At 39.6% G+C, this 14,677-nt stretch overlaps 1 protein-coding gene across 14 annotated transcripts in view; it reads left to right on the forward strand.

Moving 5' to 3' along the window:
* Nucleotides 1–13,994, forward strand: part of ZCCHC7 (zinc finger CCHC-type containing 7) — a 247,523-nt gene extending 233,529 nt beyond the window's left edge. For 9 of the 14 annotated variants that reach the window (XR_014824110.1, XR_014824109.1, XR_014824107.1 and 6 more), the window contains 3 exons: nt 4,372–4,467; nt 10,660–10,777; nt 12,686–13,994. Coding sequence is in view for 6 of the 14 variants with exons in the window: in XM_084990012.1 (XP_084846138.1) it covers nt 4,372–4,467; nt 10,660–10,777; nt 12,686–13,122 (651 nt within the window). In the remaining 8 variants the exon portion in view is untranslated. Of the gene's footprint in view, nt 1–1,277; nt 1,415–4,371; nt 4,623–8,139; nt 8,270–10,659; nt 10,778–12,685 lie in introns of those variants that run through there. The other 5 variants (XR_014824113.1, XR_014824105.1, XR_014824108.1 and 2 more) reach the window with 2 other exon arrangements.
* Nucleotides 13,995–14,677: the final 683 nt, after the last annotated feature.

Genomic DNA, 14,677 nt, shown 5'->3' on the forward strand with positions numbered 1-14,677 from the left:
TTTTTTTTTTTAACCTTATTAGGGCCATACCCGCAGCATATGGAGGTTCCCAGGCTAGGGGTCGAATTAGAGCTGCAGCTGCTGGCCTACACCACAGCCACAGCAACGCCAGATCCAAGGCGAGTCTGCGAGCCACACCATAGCTCACGGCAACGCCAGATCCTTAACCCACTGAGCAAGGCCAGGGATTGAACCTGCTCCCTCATGGATGTATCCTCATGGAGTCAGATTCATTTCCACTGAGCCACAACGGGAACTCTGGCAAACTTTTTTTGTAAAGAGCCAGACAGTAAATATTTCAGCTTGGCAGGCCAATCAGTGGTCTCTTGGTATAACTCTGTCCTCGTAGCATGAAGAGCAGCCTGGCTGCTTTATCTACAGATACTGAATTTTGAATTTTATATAATTTGCACATATTGCAAAACATTCTTTTTAGAAAAATTTTAGCGAGTTCCCATTGTGGCTCAGCAGAAATGAATCTGACTAGCATCCATGAGGACGAAGGTTTGATTCCTGGCCTCGCTCCATGGGTTAAGGATCCGGCATTGCCGTGAGCTGTGGTGCAGGTTGCAGACGTGGCTCGGATCCTGCGTTGCTGTAGCTGTGGTGTAGGCCAGTGGCTACAGCTCCGATTTGACCCCCAGCCTGGGAATCTCCATGTGCTGTGGGTGCAGCCCTAAAAAGATTAGAAAAAAAAAAAAAAATTTGAAGTTTTTAAGTCATTTTGAAATGTAAAAATCATTCTTACATTATAGGGCCATACAAAACAGCCAGTGGGCCGGATTTGGCTTCTGAGCCATAGTTTGCCAACACTTAGCCTAGATTCTTGGCATAGAGATGCATAGTGGACTAGATGAAGATCCTTGCCCTCATGCACCTCTCAGTCTAGCAATGGGGAGGCAGATATTAAACATAATAAATAACAAGTTGAGTACACTAGAGGATGAAATAGGGAAAGGGGGATTAGGAACACTGTGGCCTTTGCTCAGAGGAGGTGATGGGAGTGAACCACTGGAGAGTTGCACAGCAGTGTGGCTTTCCCTGCATTCTATACTCCCAAGCAAAAGCCGGAAGTGCCATAGGGGCACAGGTGGCCCCTCCTGTGAGGAAGTCCCTCCTTACAGTCATACCATGCAAGTCAAGCTCCAGTGTCTGGTTATGCCTGCTAATTTGGTTCTCATCAGCTCCCCTCATAATTACTTCCTGATTCATCTTACCCTGTTGCATAGGATTTGAGCCAACAGAGTTTTGTTTTGTTTTTTTAACCACTCCCTCAGCATGTGGAAGTTCCTGGGCCAGGGATCAAACCTGTGCCACAGCAACAACCTGGGCTGCTGCAGTGACAACACCGGATCCTTAACCCGCTGTGCCTCAAGGGAATTCCTGGAATTCTTATTCAGTGGAATAAACATAAGTGAGCATGTTTTCCTTCTCATGAATGACTCTCGAAATCTTGGTTCAGAAATAAATTACCATATATTTATACTAACATAAATAGGGAAACTTTTAAACATAGATAAGTTTTTCAGAGAGCATTTATTGTTTGGGGGAGGGGGGCAAATTGAATTTTTTTCTGTCATCAGTTATAGTCTCTGCTAATAGTCACTAACTTGTTATTGAGCACCTTCCATGAGCTTCACAGCAGCTGCCATGCCACATAAAGTCACTCTTCACCCTGATTGATAATCTGGTCCCACTTCACCTCCAAAGCCTCTTTTCTCTCATTCTTCCTTCACCTACTCTCCTTTCAAGTTACAGATATCTTCCATATACTCAAATATGCCTAGCTTAGGCTCACCTCAGGACTTTGCACTACCTTTTCCCATACCTTATTCTTAGAATGCTATTTTCCCAGTCAGCACATACTTGGTTTTTTCTTGTTATAAGAAATGACCTTCCCACTGAGTTTCCCCCAGACTCAATCTGAGTCACCACCAATGACTTTCATTCACATACTTTAATTGCCTACCTACCATTTAACTGGTACTGTTTGTGTGTATGTTCATATGTGTGTGTGTTGGGTTTTGTTTATCCATCTTCCACCACTAGAAATGTGAGCAGCGATTTTTGTCTTGCTCACTTCTCAATTACCTAATCTTACAACACTATCTGGCATGTGTTAGGCACTCAATAATTATTTTTTGATAGCTTAATGAAAGAATACATGCATATGCTCATGCCATATGCCTAACACTTGTAAAGTCACTGATGGAGGCATCCTTGGACTCGTATTTTGCTCTACTTGTCCTCTTCCTTTCTCCCATACATCACGTAGTTTCTTTAAAAAATCAGCTATGTCTGTTCTTCAGCATCTTTCTGTTTGTAGCAAACTCCTTACAGTCTGGTTTGTGCCTGTGCCTCTTAAATGAAACTGCTCACAACAGTTTCCAGTTGTCAACAACTTCCTGGTTGCTAAGTCCGGTGCTTTTTGTAGTCTTCATTGAATTTGATCCATCAATAGCTTTTGACAACTTCTTCCTTGAAACACTATCTGTTCTACATTCATTTTCATAATACCATCTCTTATGAAGAAGATGGTCTTCCTAACCTAGAGATTATTTTTCTTATATCAAAAAAAAAAAAAAAAGTCCGCAAACCACCTGTATTTACCACATTAACAGTAAAATTAGTTGGTAGGCCAATTTGTTGGCATTCTTTGTTATAAGATCCCAATAAAGAACATAAGAAATAAAGTTATTAAGTTTATTCCCATCCTTCCAATCTCCACAAAATATTAGTGGGGGGCAGGGGTAGTTTCTTCCCCTCCTGTTTAAAGCTCCTGCCTCCTCAGGGGTTTTGTTCTATCCAACAGTTTTCCAATGCTGTTGAAAAAGTATTTTCAACTTTTCCATGTCTACTAGCTTCCTCCCATGTCCAGGTCTCTCCCATTCTAATGATAAACTCTACCACATCCTCCCCGTAAGTACTGACTAATCTTATTTTGCCCCTTCTTACTCATGTTTCTCAAAATAATATATACCTACTGTGTACTTTTCTTCATCTTCCTTTGATTTTTTTAAAACATTTCTTATGAAATGTAACATACATACTGAAAAGTGCATAAAACGTGTACAATTCAATAAATTATATAACACACACTCAATTTATATGACACCACTTTGTTCAAGAAATAGAAAACTGCAGCTACCCTGAAACCCTCTGTGGGCTCTTCTCTCCGCACAGGAAATAATCACCATCTTGGCTTTTGTGGGTAATCATTTCCGTGCTCTTTTTTTTTTAGTTTTACCACCTTTGAATGCATCTCTTCACTCTTCAACCTATTGCCTTTTATCTTTATACCTTCCTACTGATTCCAAAATTCTCACAATAAAGTTATCCATGAACAGTTGCTAAATCTAGCAGATGTTTCTCAGTTCTTGGCTCAGCAGGCCTCTCTGCTATATTTGACATTGCCGATCGGGTCATCTGTCTTGAAACTAAGGTCTATGACTATATTCTCTGTGCCTCTGCATCCTTTGACCAGTCCTTCTCTGTCTCTTTCCAAGGCTCCTCTGCCTGCTCTTTATGTGTTGTTGCACCCAGGAGTCCATCTTTAGCTTGCTGCTGCTTACCTGGCTATGCCAATTCTGTCCCCTCTGGACATTTTAGCCTCTGCCTCTATGCGACTGACTTTCAGATCTAATCTTCAGCTCAGACATGTTTTCTAAGCTCTTTCTTACATGGATTACTGCCTGGTGGACAACTCCACCTAGATGCTCAAGTTCCAAGATGGACTTCATCATCTTTCCCTCTAAATTGACTCTTCCTTCTTTTCCTACCTTCTCTGAATCCGTTGTTAACACTCCTACTCACCAGTTCACCCAGTTTGGAAACCTGGAATGCATCCTAATTTCTCCTTATCCTCTACCTAAAATTCTCCATTTGATTTACACCTGAGTCTTTTAGAGTAAGTTTAAATTTTACATTTCAGGAAAGGCTTTCCCTTTGTTTCTCACCCCATCCAATGATGGGTCCCCCTTGCCACTCTATTAATACCTTGTACCTTCTTCTATCCCCATATGCTTTACATTGTTTGTCACTGTCTATCTACATGTCTCTCATGTTCCACTAGGCTTTTATTTTTCTTTATCTGAGATGCCTAATACCTAACACAGTATTGGGCACAATGCTGAATGGAATGAGAAGTGAGGAAGGGGAAGAAAGTACACATCGATGTTAAGAATAAAAGAATTGTTATCTTGTTACCGTAATACATAGAACCATCTGAATATGGGGTCCAAACTGTAGGAAGCAGTATTTCCTAGAAATCTCTTACCTAAAAGAAGTTCTTTTGGAAAGAATGAAGTTTTTATTTTATTTTTAATTTTTCTTCTGACATCTACTAAATCTTCACAAATATTCATGTTGCAGACCAAACCTGGACCACCCAAAAAGCCAAAGACCCCTTCTGGACAATCAACCTTAGTGTATTGCTACAACTGTGGGCAAGAAGGCCATTATGGACACGTAAGTTTAAGTGGTATTTGGGCATAAAGCCTTCTTTTGTGCAGGAGTGATTGCTGAAAATGAACTCGGAAAAATAACTCAGAATGCTTATTTTTTTATAAACTAATATCTTTTTTTTTATTTATTTATTTTGTCTTTTTAGGGCTGCATCTGCGGCATATGGAAGTTCCCAGGCTAGGGGTCGAATCAGAGCTACAGCTGCCAGCCTACACCACAGCCACATCAACTGGGGGATCCAAGCCACATCTGCAAATTACACCACAGCTCACGGCAATGCCAGATCCTTAAGCCACTGAGCGAGGCCAGGGATCAAACCCAAGTTCTCGTGGATACTAGTCAGGTTCGTTACTGCCAAGCCATGGCGGGAACTCCTATAAACTAACATCTTAAAGTAAGATTTACTATATTTTCAAATGGTTTACTTCTCTCATCCCTACCAGAGTAACAGATCTGTCAGAGCACATTCCTCTTAATTGTTTTAATTATACATGAACAGGTTAGGCTAAAACAAATACAGCTCAAAAAAATCAGTTAGACAAATAATGGTAGTCAGTAGATGACTACAGTTCTCATGAGTTCTTAGGATTACTAATACTTTGATCCAGACAAATTATAGTTTTAGAGTATCTGCTTTAATTCTCCAGTATCTCTGCTGTTCAGGTCAGTCTTTACCACTCACATGGAAACCTTGGCACTCGCTAGTGGGCAGACAGGAGCTGCATCATCAGCTAGCCTGTGTACCCTACAAATACCCCAGTTCCCTATCCAGCCTGCATGCTTCCTCACTCTAACAGAAAGGGCCAGACTTTGTGTATTCTAGATGCTGAGGGGTCAAAGCAGAAACTTGTTGCAGTGAACTGGGAGTGAATCTCCTAGCCAGTTATTAAGTATGAAATAGCAGCAGCTTATCCCAGAGACGGGATGCACTGAGAACAGACTCAGAGCCCATACATTCTGGCAATCTCAAGGCAGAGGAGGAAAGACAGTGGCACAAGAAGTGGAAAAACTGTATGGAGAAATACATTCCCAGTTTCTGGATAGGGTTCCAACAGCCTAAAAACCAAAATAAACTAATATCAGATCTGATGACAGGAGGCAGAAAGCATACAGGGGTAGAAGGTCCTCAAAATGGATAGAGATGTGAGCAGTAGGTTGGAGTAGTATTGCAGGTCACATCTTGAATTCTGATCGTAGCACTTCTTCAATGCAGACCTTGGGGTTAGAGCTCAACAATATGGGGAGAGATGAAGAAGTTTGGAGAAGAAAAAGTGCTGGACAGAGTCCATCAACGAGTGGAGTTTTTCTTCCACATTGGGGCGTCAGGACCGTGGCGTGAAGGGGTAGAATATGAAAGCTGGGGTAGAATTCTTTTTGGCCACCATGTAGCATATGGAGTTCCTGGGCCAGGGATCAGATCTGAGCCGCAGTTGCAGCCTACACCACAGCTGTGGCAACACCAGATCCTTAACCCACTGTACCGGGCCAGGGTTAAAACCTGGGTTCCAGTGCTCTGGAGATGCCACCAATTCCATTTCACCACAGCAGGAGTTCCTAGGATGGAATTCTGATGCTCCATTCTAATTTTTCCTCTACTGCTAACTTATCTTTGTAACTAAAACAACCCACCTTTTCTCTCTGGTCTGTGTATAAAGAGATTCCTGGAGTTTCTGTATCTCCAAAGCAAAGAAGTTGTTCAAGGAGATCTCTCAGCAATGATTTGGTATTTCCAGTATGATTGGATCCATAGTATGAGAATACAGATGGAGGAACCCTGCAGTGTAATTATTTTATTTCTGTAGAACTCACTGAAAACCTAGTTAGAGAATACTCTTCATTCATTTATTTATTTATTTATTTTGTGTAATTATCATCTCTAGAGCTTTTACTGCTCTGTGCATTCCTCCTTGTTGCCAAAATCCACATGTTGCCAACACTGTGTAGCAAACATATTCATATAAGCAATCCACTGCTACACAAATCACATAAATGTACAATTTATGCTTGCTCACCTCTTTAAAGCAAAGGGTTATAATTTTGGCATTTATGTTTGTTCAATTAAGGAAAAACAATTATAGTTGGACACATACTGCTTACTAGCCACTCCTGTTAATATAGATAGGAAATATTTAAAAGCATTTGGAATTTATCCCTGAAATCTAGATTTAGATAATTTTTAATTTACAATAAAGCAAATTTGGCAGTCTCATCACCGCCATAGATGAAGAACTCTAGATTATCCACACTAATGAAGAAGATCAGTGGTGTGGCTAATCCAGAATAGTAGATAAATTATATAGCCAACTATCAATTGTCTGTGCTAATGGAGGGGACCAGCGATGTGGATAATCAAAATATAATTTACATTTAGCTTTGGAAAACATTTATATACTGTATGGCTCTGTACAGCCACCTCAGTCTAGACTGTACAGAATCCAAATAGGAGGCTGTGCAGGTGGTTACAGATAGCTGACAAGCCCTCCCCTTCAGTTTCAGAAATTCAGCTCTATACATGTTAATAAATGGCTTCTTCATGTGAAAGATGTTCTGAGGTGAATTGTGGCATAGCTCTTCCCTAATTTCACTCACTCTGTAGTTGAGGTCATGAGCAGCTCCATTTGAGGCAGACTGCGATAGGCAACAGTGGTCAGTGTATAAAGAGATTCCTGCAGGGTGACAGGAGTGCTGGGAATATTCAAGAGCTATAGTACCTTTTTGTAATTGTAATTTGCGCTTAATGCTTTATAGGTAGAATCCATCTTAATGCATTCAGGCAGCTATCAACAAACTACCATAGACTGAGTGGCTTATAAACACCAGGAATTATTTCTCACAATTCTAGAAGCTGGGAAGCCCAAAATCATGGTGCTGCCCAAATCTGTGTCTGGTGAGGGTCTGTTTCCTCATAGATGGCGATTTTTTGCTGTGTCCTCATGTAGTGGAAGGAGATAGCTTCGTGAGGTCTCTTTTATAACAGTTCCACTCTCGTGATCTAATCACCTCCCAAATGGTCCACCTCCTAATACCATCACCTTAGGGTTCAGATTTCAGGCTGTAGCAAAATCTTAATTCCACATCTTTCATGGGTATCCTTTTTTCTGGAAACTTGGAGCCACCATGGATAGTGGTTTGTAAAAGCAATTCTTTATGGTAGCGGCCGGGTCTGCCTTATAATTTTCAATACGCAAAAAGTCCAGAAAGATTAAGAAAGTCAACAACAGGGTAAATCTAAAGATAGTTGGAAGAAGGAAATGACAAAGATAAGAACCAAAATTACCGAAATAGAAAGTATGATTAATCATGTTTTCATCATCAAAATCAAAAGTTGGTTCTTTGAAAACATTTTCTTTTCAAAAGGAAAAGAGACAGATAAAAATAAGTGAAAAGTGTAAATAGATTAAAGTACAGAATACTTTTTTAATTATAAGAGAATACTATATAAAATTCATAAAGTTCAGTGTTAAATTTGAAAATTCAGGAGTTCCTGTCATGGCTCAGTGGTTAACGAATCCGACTAGGAACCATGAGGTTGCGGGTTCTATCACTGGCCTTGCTCAGTGGGTTAAGGATCCAGCGTTGCTGTGAGTTGTGGTGTAAGTTGCAGATGAGGCTCGGATCTGGCATTGCTGCGGCTCTCACGTAGGCCGGTGGCTACAGCTCCAATTAGATCCCTAGCCTGGGAACCTCCACATGCTGCTGATGTGGCACTAGAAAAAAAGACAGAAATATAAAAAAGAAAAAGACAGACCCCAAAAAAAAAAAAAGAAGAAAAATGAAAAGGCAGGTAAATAATTCTTTGGAAAAATACAAATTAATCAAAATGATTGAAGAACAAACCTACATGAACCAATACCAGTAAAGAGACTGAATTGGTCATCAAAATTCTCCCCACCAAAATACATCAAACCCAGGTAGTTAAGTAGTCAGGTTTTATCAAACCTTCATTCAGGTAGATAATCCAGAAGAATATCGCTCAGCTTATTCTGTGAAGCTTTTATAATATGAAGCCATTTCAAGATATTTACAGAATGGTATCATTTTTATGAAATCTGAATGCTTCAAACTTACTCTGTTGCTTGTTGGAATATTCATTAGTAGTAAGAGTATTAAAACACATAAGAATGGCAGGCACCAACTTTAAGACCATGGCAGTTTCTGGAAAGAGAAGGAGATGAATGAAAAGTGGGAAGGAGAGTTATACAAAGCATCTCAATTATATCATTAATGCTTGGGGGAAACTGAAGTAAATTAAGGGTACGTGTTATAATATGATAAAGCTAAATGGTAGGTACAAATTTCTGTTACTGTATTTTCTCTTCTTAAGTGTATGCTTAGAATGATCCCTAGTTTTTTAAATCTACAAGTTATGTTTCTAAGTGTATGGCTACCAGCATGGTCAGATATCTCAGAATTACAAGTCGATTACATAATGATAAGTCAGCTAAATTCTATTTCACATACTTTTTTCCTGAGAGGTATAGATTTCCCTTGCTATCTGAAAGGAATATTCCTATGAAACCTTTCCTAAGCCAAAGTAGCCATAAAACAACGAAGCAGTTACTTTAGGACACATCTTTCTAAAGAGTGCACAAAATAAATGGAGATAAAGCACAGTTCAAAGCAATGGCCACATCTTGCTGAGATCTGAGTGTAGTTCCTAGGGAAAGAGCTTGGTGGCGCCACTGTTGTTGCTCCGTGGTGTTCACTGCCTCTGTGATGGTTGCTGCAAAGAAAACACTAAACACTATTTTCATCTTTTTAAATTTTTATTTATTTATTTTATTTTTATAGCTGCATCTGTAGCATGTGAAAGTCCCCAGCCTAGGCTATGCCACAGCAACACCAGATCCAAGCCATATCTGCGATCTACCCCGCAGCTGGTGCCAATGCAGGGTCCGTCACCCACTGAGCGAGGCCAGAGATCAAACCCACATCCTCATAGAGACATTGTCAGGTCCTTAACCCACTGAGCCTCAATGGGAACTCCACACTTTTTTTTTAAAGGTGAAAATTCTCTCAATATTTCTTTCTGTCACTGAAAACAGGTGCTAATATAGGTCTTTCATAAAAGTGGAGCAGAATAAAGCACACTTTTGAAAAGCAAAGAGATACCTGTGTTTTAATTTTTCTTCAATAGCTAGCTAAGAAGTATTGAAGTATTGAACGCTTGTAATAAATTTTAGGCCAGATGGCAGAAGACAGAAGTGCGAAAGTTCCAAAGGGAAGTTTCTTTCAAATTAAAGACATTATTTGAGGAGGTTCTGCCAGGGTGCAATGGGTTAGGAATCCGACCGTGGTGGCTTGGGTCACTGCAGAGGTGCGAGTTTGATCCCCAGCCCAGGAACTTCCATGTGCAGCAGATGCAGCCTTTTAAAAAAAATAAAATAAAAGAGTAAAAATAAAAAAGATTTGGTTTCAGACAAACTGAATGGATATGTGTTACAGATCAGCATAATGAAAGCCTGCTACAGGGGGCATAGCTAAGGCCACAGATGTGGATTTGGGAACTAGCAGCCACAGGAAGGCCAGAGTTCTGAAAGTGGGGGGCTGTCCTGGTGTGAATGAAAAGAGTGATCTCTTCTTGAGTAGGGGAGCAAAGAAAAGAGAGGTTTCCTTGAAAATTACCTAGGAGCACTTTCAAGCTGGGCACAGCCTGCCACCACCCTGCTTCCCTCCATAAGAATCCCTGCACTTGAGTGACTGAATTAAAATAAGCTTGCAAAAACCACTTGTGTGGAGGAAAAAGAGGAAAGGGCTAAGAACTTACGCCTCACATTTAGAGTATAAATATGAAGGGAGAAGAAAAGGAGGCTTACCTGGTGGAAGGCTGTTAGAAGAGACAGACGAGCCAAGGGGAAATACAACATAATTCCAAATAAAATAAACCCCCTAACAAAGGAACAGGACGTTGCTATAGGAGAGGATTGGCAAGGAGAATTAAAAAAAGATAAGAATTTCAGAGGTAAAGAAGTAAAGGAAAAAAATCCAAGCCTGAAAGAATAGCATGTAAGCATGATTGAATATCGGGCTGGCCGATCCTCCCAGTGTCCCAGCAAGACCACATCCTGCAGCCACATGAGTGAACATGAGTGATGCGGGACTCATCTCTGATTACGGTGGGTCCATAGTCTTGCAAAAAAAGGTTATCTGACCAGTGTGACCCCGTGATGTCAGAATTTCAAATACAATTTGCAGGAATGTACAGAAAGACGAATGTTTAACCAGACCTTTCCAACGTCTCCATTCATCTACTACTATGATGACAAATATGAAATCCGGGAGAGAGATCAGAGAATAAAACGAAAAGTGAAAGGTATGTTACTCGACTTCTTGCTAGATCATCTTTGCAATAGTTCCTAAATTCCTTTTTGTGTACTTTCTTTGCCTGCTTTGTGGGTCTTTGGTTAGGACAGAAAATGTCTTTAACAATTACTGTGAAAACCAGAACTATGTTAATCTCCACAAATCAAGCACCCACTTCAAAAATCCTGTGTTGTAATCTATTCATAATGACAGTTTTTCTCACATAATGATCACTTTAGAAAGTGTCTAGAAAGTATTTCTATCCATGTAGGCAGGTAGCGTTTTTAAAGGCGTCTTTGAGATTTTTCTATTCAACAATTATTTTTTTCCCTTTTTATGACTCTAGTATTTTTCACACAAAGAAAAGCTTTCCCTCCTAGGTGATTCCTTATGATTCCTGGAGCATCCCCCAAAAGAAGTCATTTTTTTTTTTAATCAGCCACCATTATGAGCAGAGCTCCAGGTCCACATGATTTCTTTTTTTGCCGTTGCTAACACAACAGTCTTTCTCACCAAATTATTTTATAATGTGAACCTGTTTTCTCTACTTCTTTCTTGCTGTGTACTTTAAGATGGTTTACAAAGTTACTTTTTTTTCTTTCAGAATAAAATAGTTCTGTGTTTTTCAAGGTAACTCAAACAGTTGTTGACTCTATTGATAGTTTGTTGACTTTTGACCTTTTCATCATTCTCTTCCACGCTCTTTAATTCAGTCCTTTCAAAGTGAAGCTACTACTTCTGGAGGAAGCAGAGGAATTATGTATCAACTCCTCCATATTTTGCATATTGTATTTTATATAAAGTTTTATTGCAGTTATATAGAGATAAGTTATAGTACATGAAGATAATGTGCTATATAATTAGTCAACTAAATTTTTTAAAAGCTCACAAAGAAATGCACTAGAATGTCATCACTGGATTAAAATATAGTGGTTGCTTTCTCTTTTATTTTCTTTATATTTTTGGTATTTCCCAACCTTTCTTCAATGATTATAAATTTTTTAATCAGAAATACCATTTGTTCTCCTTGTTAACTAGTTACATTCACAACTCGGGCACAGATCCACTTTGAGGCTCACTATGATCCATTGGAATTTGTATTTTATGCTGAAGTCTATAAGTAATTACTTATGTTCACTCTGTATTCTAGAATTCATCTTTGTCCCGTAAAATACTACTTTGCACTCCATTCCATTTTTTTATTGGTGACTTCCTTAATCTTTCAAGAGTCTGTTGATATGTTAGTTTTTGTCCCTCACCATAACCTCATCTCCCACTTATCCCATCAGAATCACTGCCATCAGACGCCGATAGTAAAGAGTGCCAATTCCTGACAAAATCTAACACCAAATCTGGCACTTAAACCTCTCAGATACAAACATGCATGCACATGTGCACACTCACTCTCCAAACCAGTGATCTCTCCTCTGGAGAAATAATCTGTCCCGGATGGCATCCACCTATAAGTACTCTGGCCAGACTTTATCTTCAGAGGATAATTGAAATGTCATATGAGACTGTCAACAGGCTGTTTTATATGTCTTGCTTCACCTTACCATCAAGGACTGTCTCTTATCACTGCAGGAACTTGAATTGGTCAGACATGACTTTTCTTCACAAAGCTAAGATGATTACTGTCCTCACTGGTCCTTGTCTCCGTTGTTTAACCGATCAAACTGCAGTTGAACAGAATAAATATCATTGGCTTTCTGGATGTTTCCATGTTTGGAAATATGTCATTATAACCACTCAATTTTTACTGAGTGATTTTTACCTTAGTAAGGGCTCTTTAGAATGTCATGTCATTGATGCATTTAATGTCTGGCTTCCCTCTGTGTTAAGTTATTTACAGACCTGTGAGAGCTCTGCGTGGACTGTCCAGCTGCTGAATATGCAAAAATACTTTTATATTTTCCAGAACTCCAGAAAAATGGGGACTTTCCAAGACAGTTCAAGAGGCCTCATATGGAAGCAGCAGATAAGAGGTCCCACCGTGGTATGAGGAAGAGCTATGCCTCATGGAGAAGCAACAGGTGGCCTCAAGAAAAGAAAGAAACCCAAAAGGAAACCATGAGCAGGAGCAGCCGAGAGCGTGAGAAGCACAAGAAGGCTGACAGGCGTCATGAAGTGGATGAGGACTTCCCCAGGGGCCCCAGAGTCCACTCTTCTTCTGGCAAAACCCAGAAGCCTCACAAGCCCTTTCACCACACATCTCATTACCACAAGCCAAGAGAAGACAAGCTGCCCAAAGAGGGCAAGCGGGGCAAGCACAAGAAAAAGGAGAGCTGCTTGGAGGATGATAGCTATGATAATTTATTTTTCATTAAGCAGAGGAAAAAAAAGTCTAAGCTGTGAGTCAGCTTCTGATTTGGCTTCCCAGTGTTTGTCTGGTTTTCATGTCTACAACATCCTGGCAATATTTTTTATTATCTGTGATTAAATAAAATGAGTTTTTTGGGTTTTTTTTTTTTAATCTCAGCTATATTTAGAGCTGCTGAGCAGAGTCTTTGGAGATCTCAGTTCTGTGTGTCCAACAGGTTATTAGGTAAGAAAACAAAAAGATAAACTGCCTTCCCCTTTTCCAGGATGTCATTTTTATACAGTACCCTAAGGATAGGAAGAATTCATCTTTTCGTGAACTTTTTTTAATGCTTTGAAAAAAATAAAAGTTCATCAAAAGTGATTCATCTGCAGTGTATGAAAATTAAATCCTTGCAGGAAGAGAAATTAATGCTAATATGAAAAATTCAGCATTTTTTTTTTAACATCAAAAAGGATAACTGTAAATCTAAATCTGGCTTTCCTTGCTTCTGAAGCTGGTGTAAGGTTCTTCCTTTGGTCAGACCATCACAGGCCACAAATGAAGCTATCAACATTAAAGCACTAAAGAGGCAGGGAGTTGAGTTTTACAGCAAAATATCAGTAAGGAAGCCATCCAGAGTGTATGTCAAGAGACAGATTTCCTGAAACAAGTGAAAAAGAGTCATCAAAAATTTTAACATAATCACAAGGAAATGGTTTTAACCATTTTTTACAACCACACTTGAAGAAGGCTCTCCCTCAGATATTTAAGATGAATATTTCCCTAATTAAAAAATTGTTTTGTTCTCCTGAGTTTTTAACCACCACAGAGTTATACAGAAATTTTTGTACTTGTGAACCTTTTGTACTTATCAAAGCTTAATGTTAGACTAAGAAAATAAAGTGTCTGAAATAGAGTAAATAAATGTGTCTGTTATGTAAAAAGACAATGAGAGTTTGAGTGACAAAGGGTGTACTTGGGTTGGCAAAGTAACTAAAGTTATAAAATCTCTATAAACTGGGGTCAAATCTCTTATTGCCCAAGCACATGCTCTATGCCAAATAAAATGAGATGGAGAAACAAGATGTTTCTCCATGTTCTTCGGTAATGTTGGAATCTTAAATTTGTGTTTTACTCTTTGTGAAATAAACAATCCACTGTGTATGTGGTAAGGTCAGCTCTCTTTTCTTTTGGAGGACAAGGGAGAATCTCTGCTCTGGAATCAGCCTTCCCATCTTTAGTCTACCACCTTCCCTGTAGCTGCCCAGCTTTCAGCCAAGTGTCCATATTTATTCTGTTGGTCCTTGGCGTCCTAACATCAGCTAGCATTGTTGTGGCCCTAAGGTAAGTGGGCAGAGTCTTTAATACCCTGCTAAAAGTGACAGCCATGAAAAACAGCTTCGGAGAGTGGTAAGCTTTGAGATAAATGGCGTGACTTCCCAGCAGGCCTGGAACAAGTTGGCTTATTATTAATGGTGTGACTGGCATTCCATCAGCTCCAAGGACCTGTGCTTTCAGGGCAGGAATAGGATTGCCATTTTTTAGGGCCTTCCATACTTAGAAAATAGTTCGGAGGAGGGAAAAAAGCTCTTTTTCTCTTTGTTTCTA

This window comes from Sus scrofa, chromosome 1, assembly GCF_054392235.1.
Source record: "Sus scrofa isolate SSC_HxYL_T2T_F1_AM1 chromosome 1, Sscrofa_HxYL_maternal_Yorkshire_Landrace_v2.0, whole genome shotgun sequence".
Lineage (NCBI taxonomy): Eukaryota > Metazoa > Chordata > Mammalia > Artiodactyla > Suidae > Sus > Sus scrofa.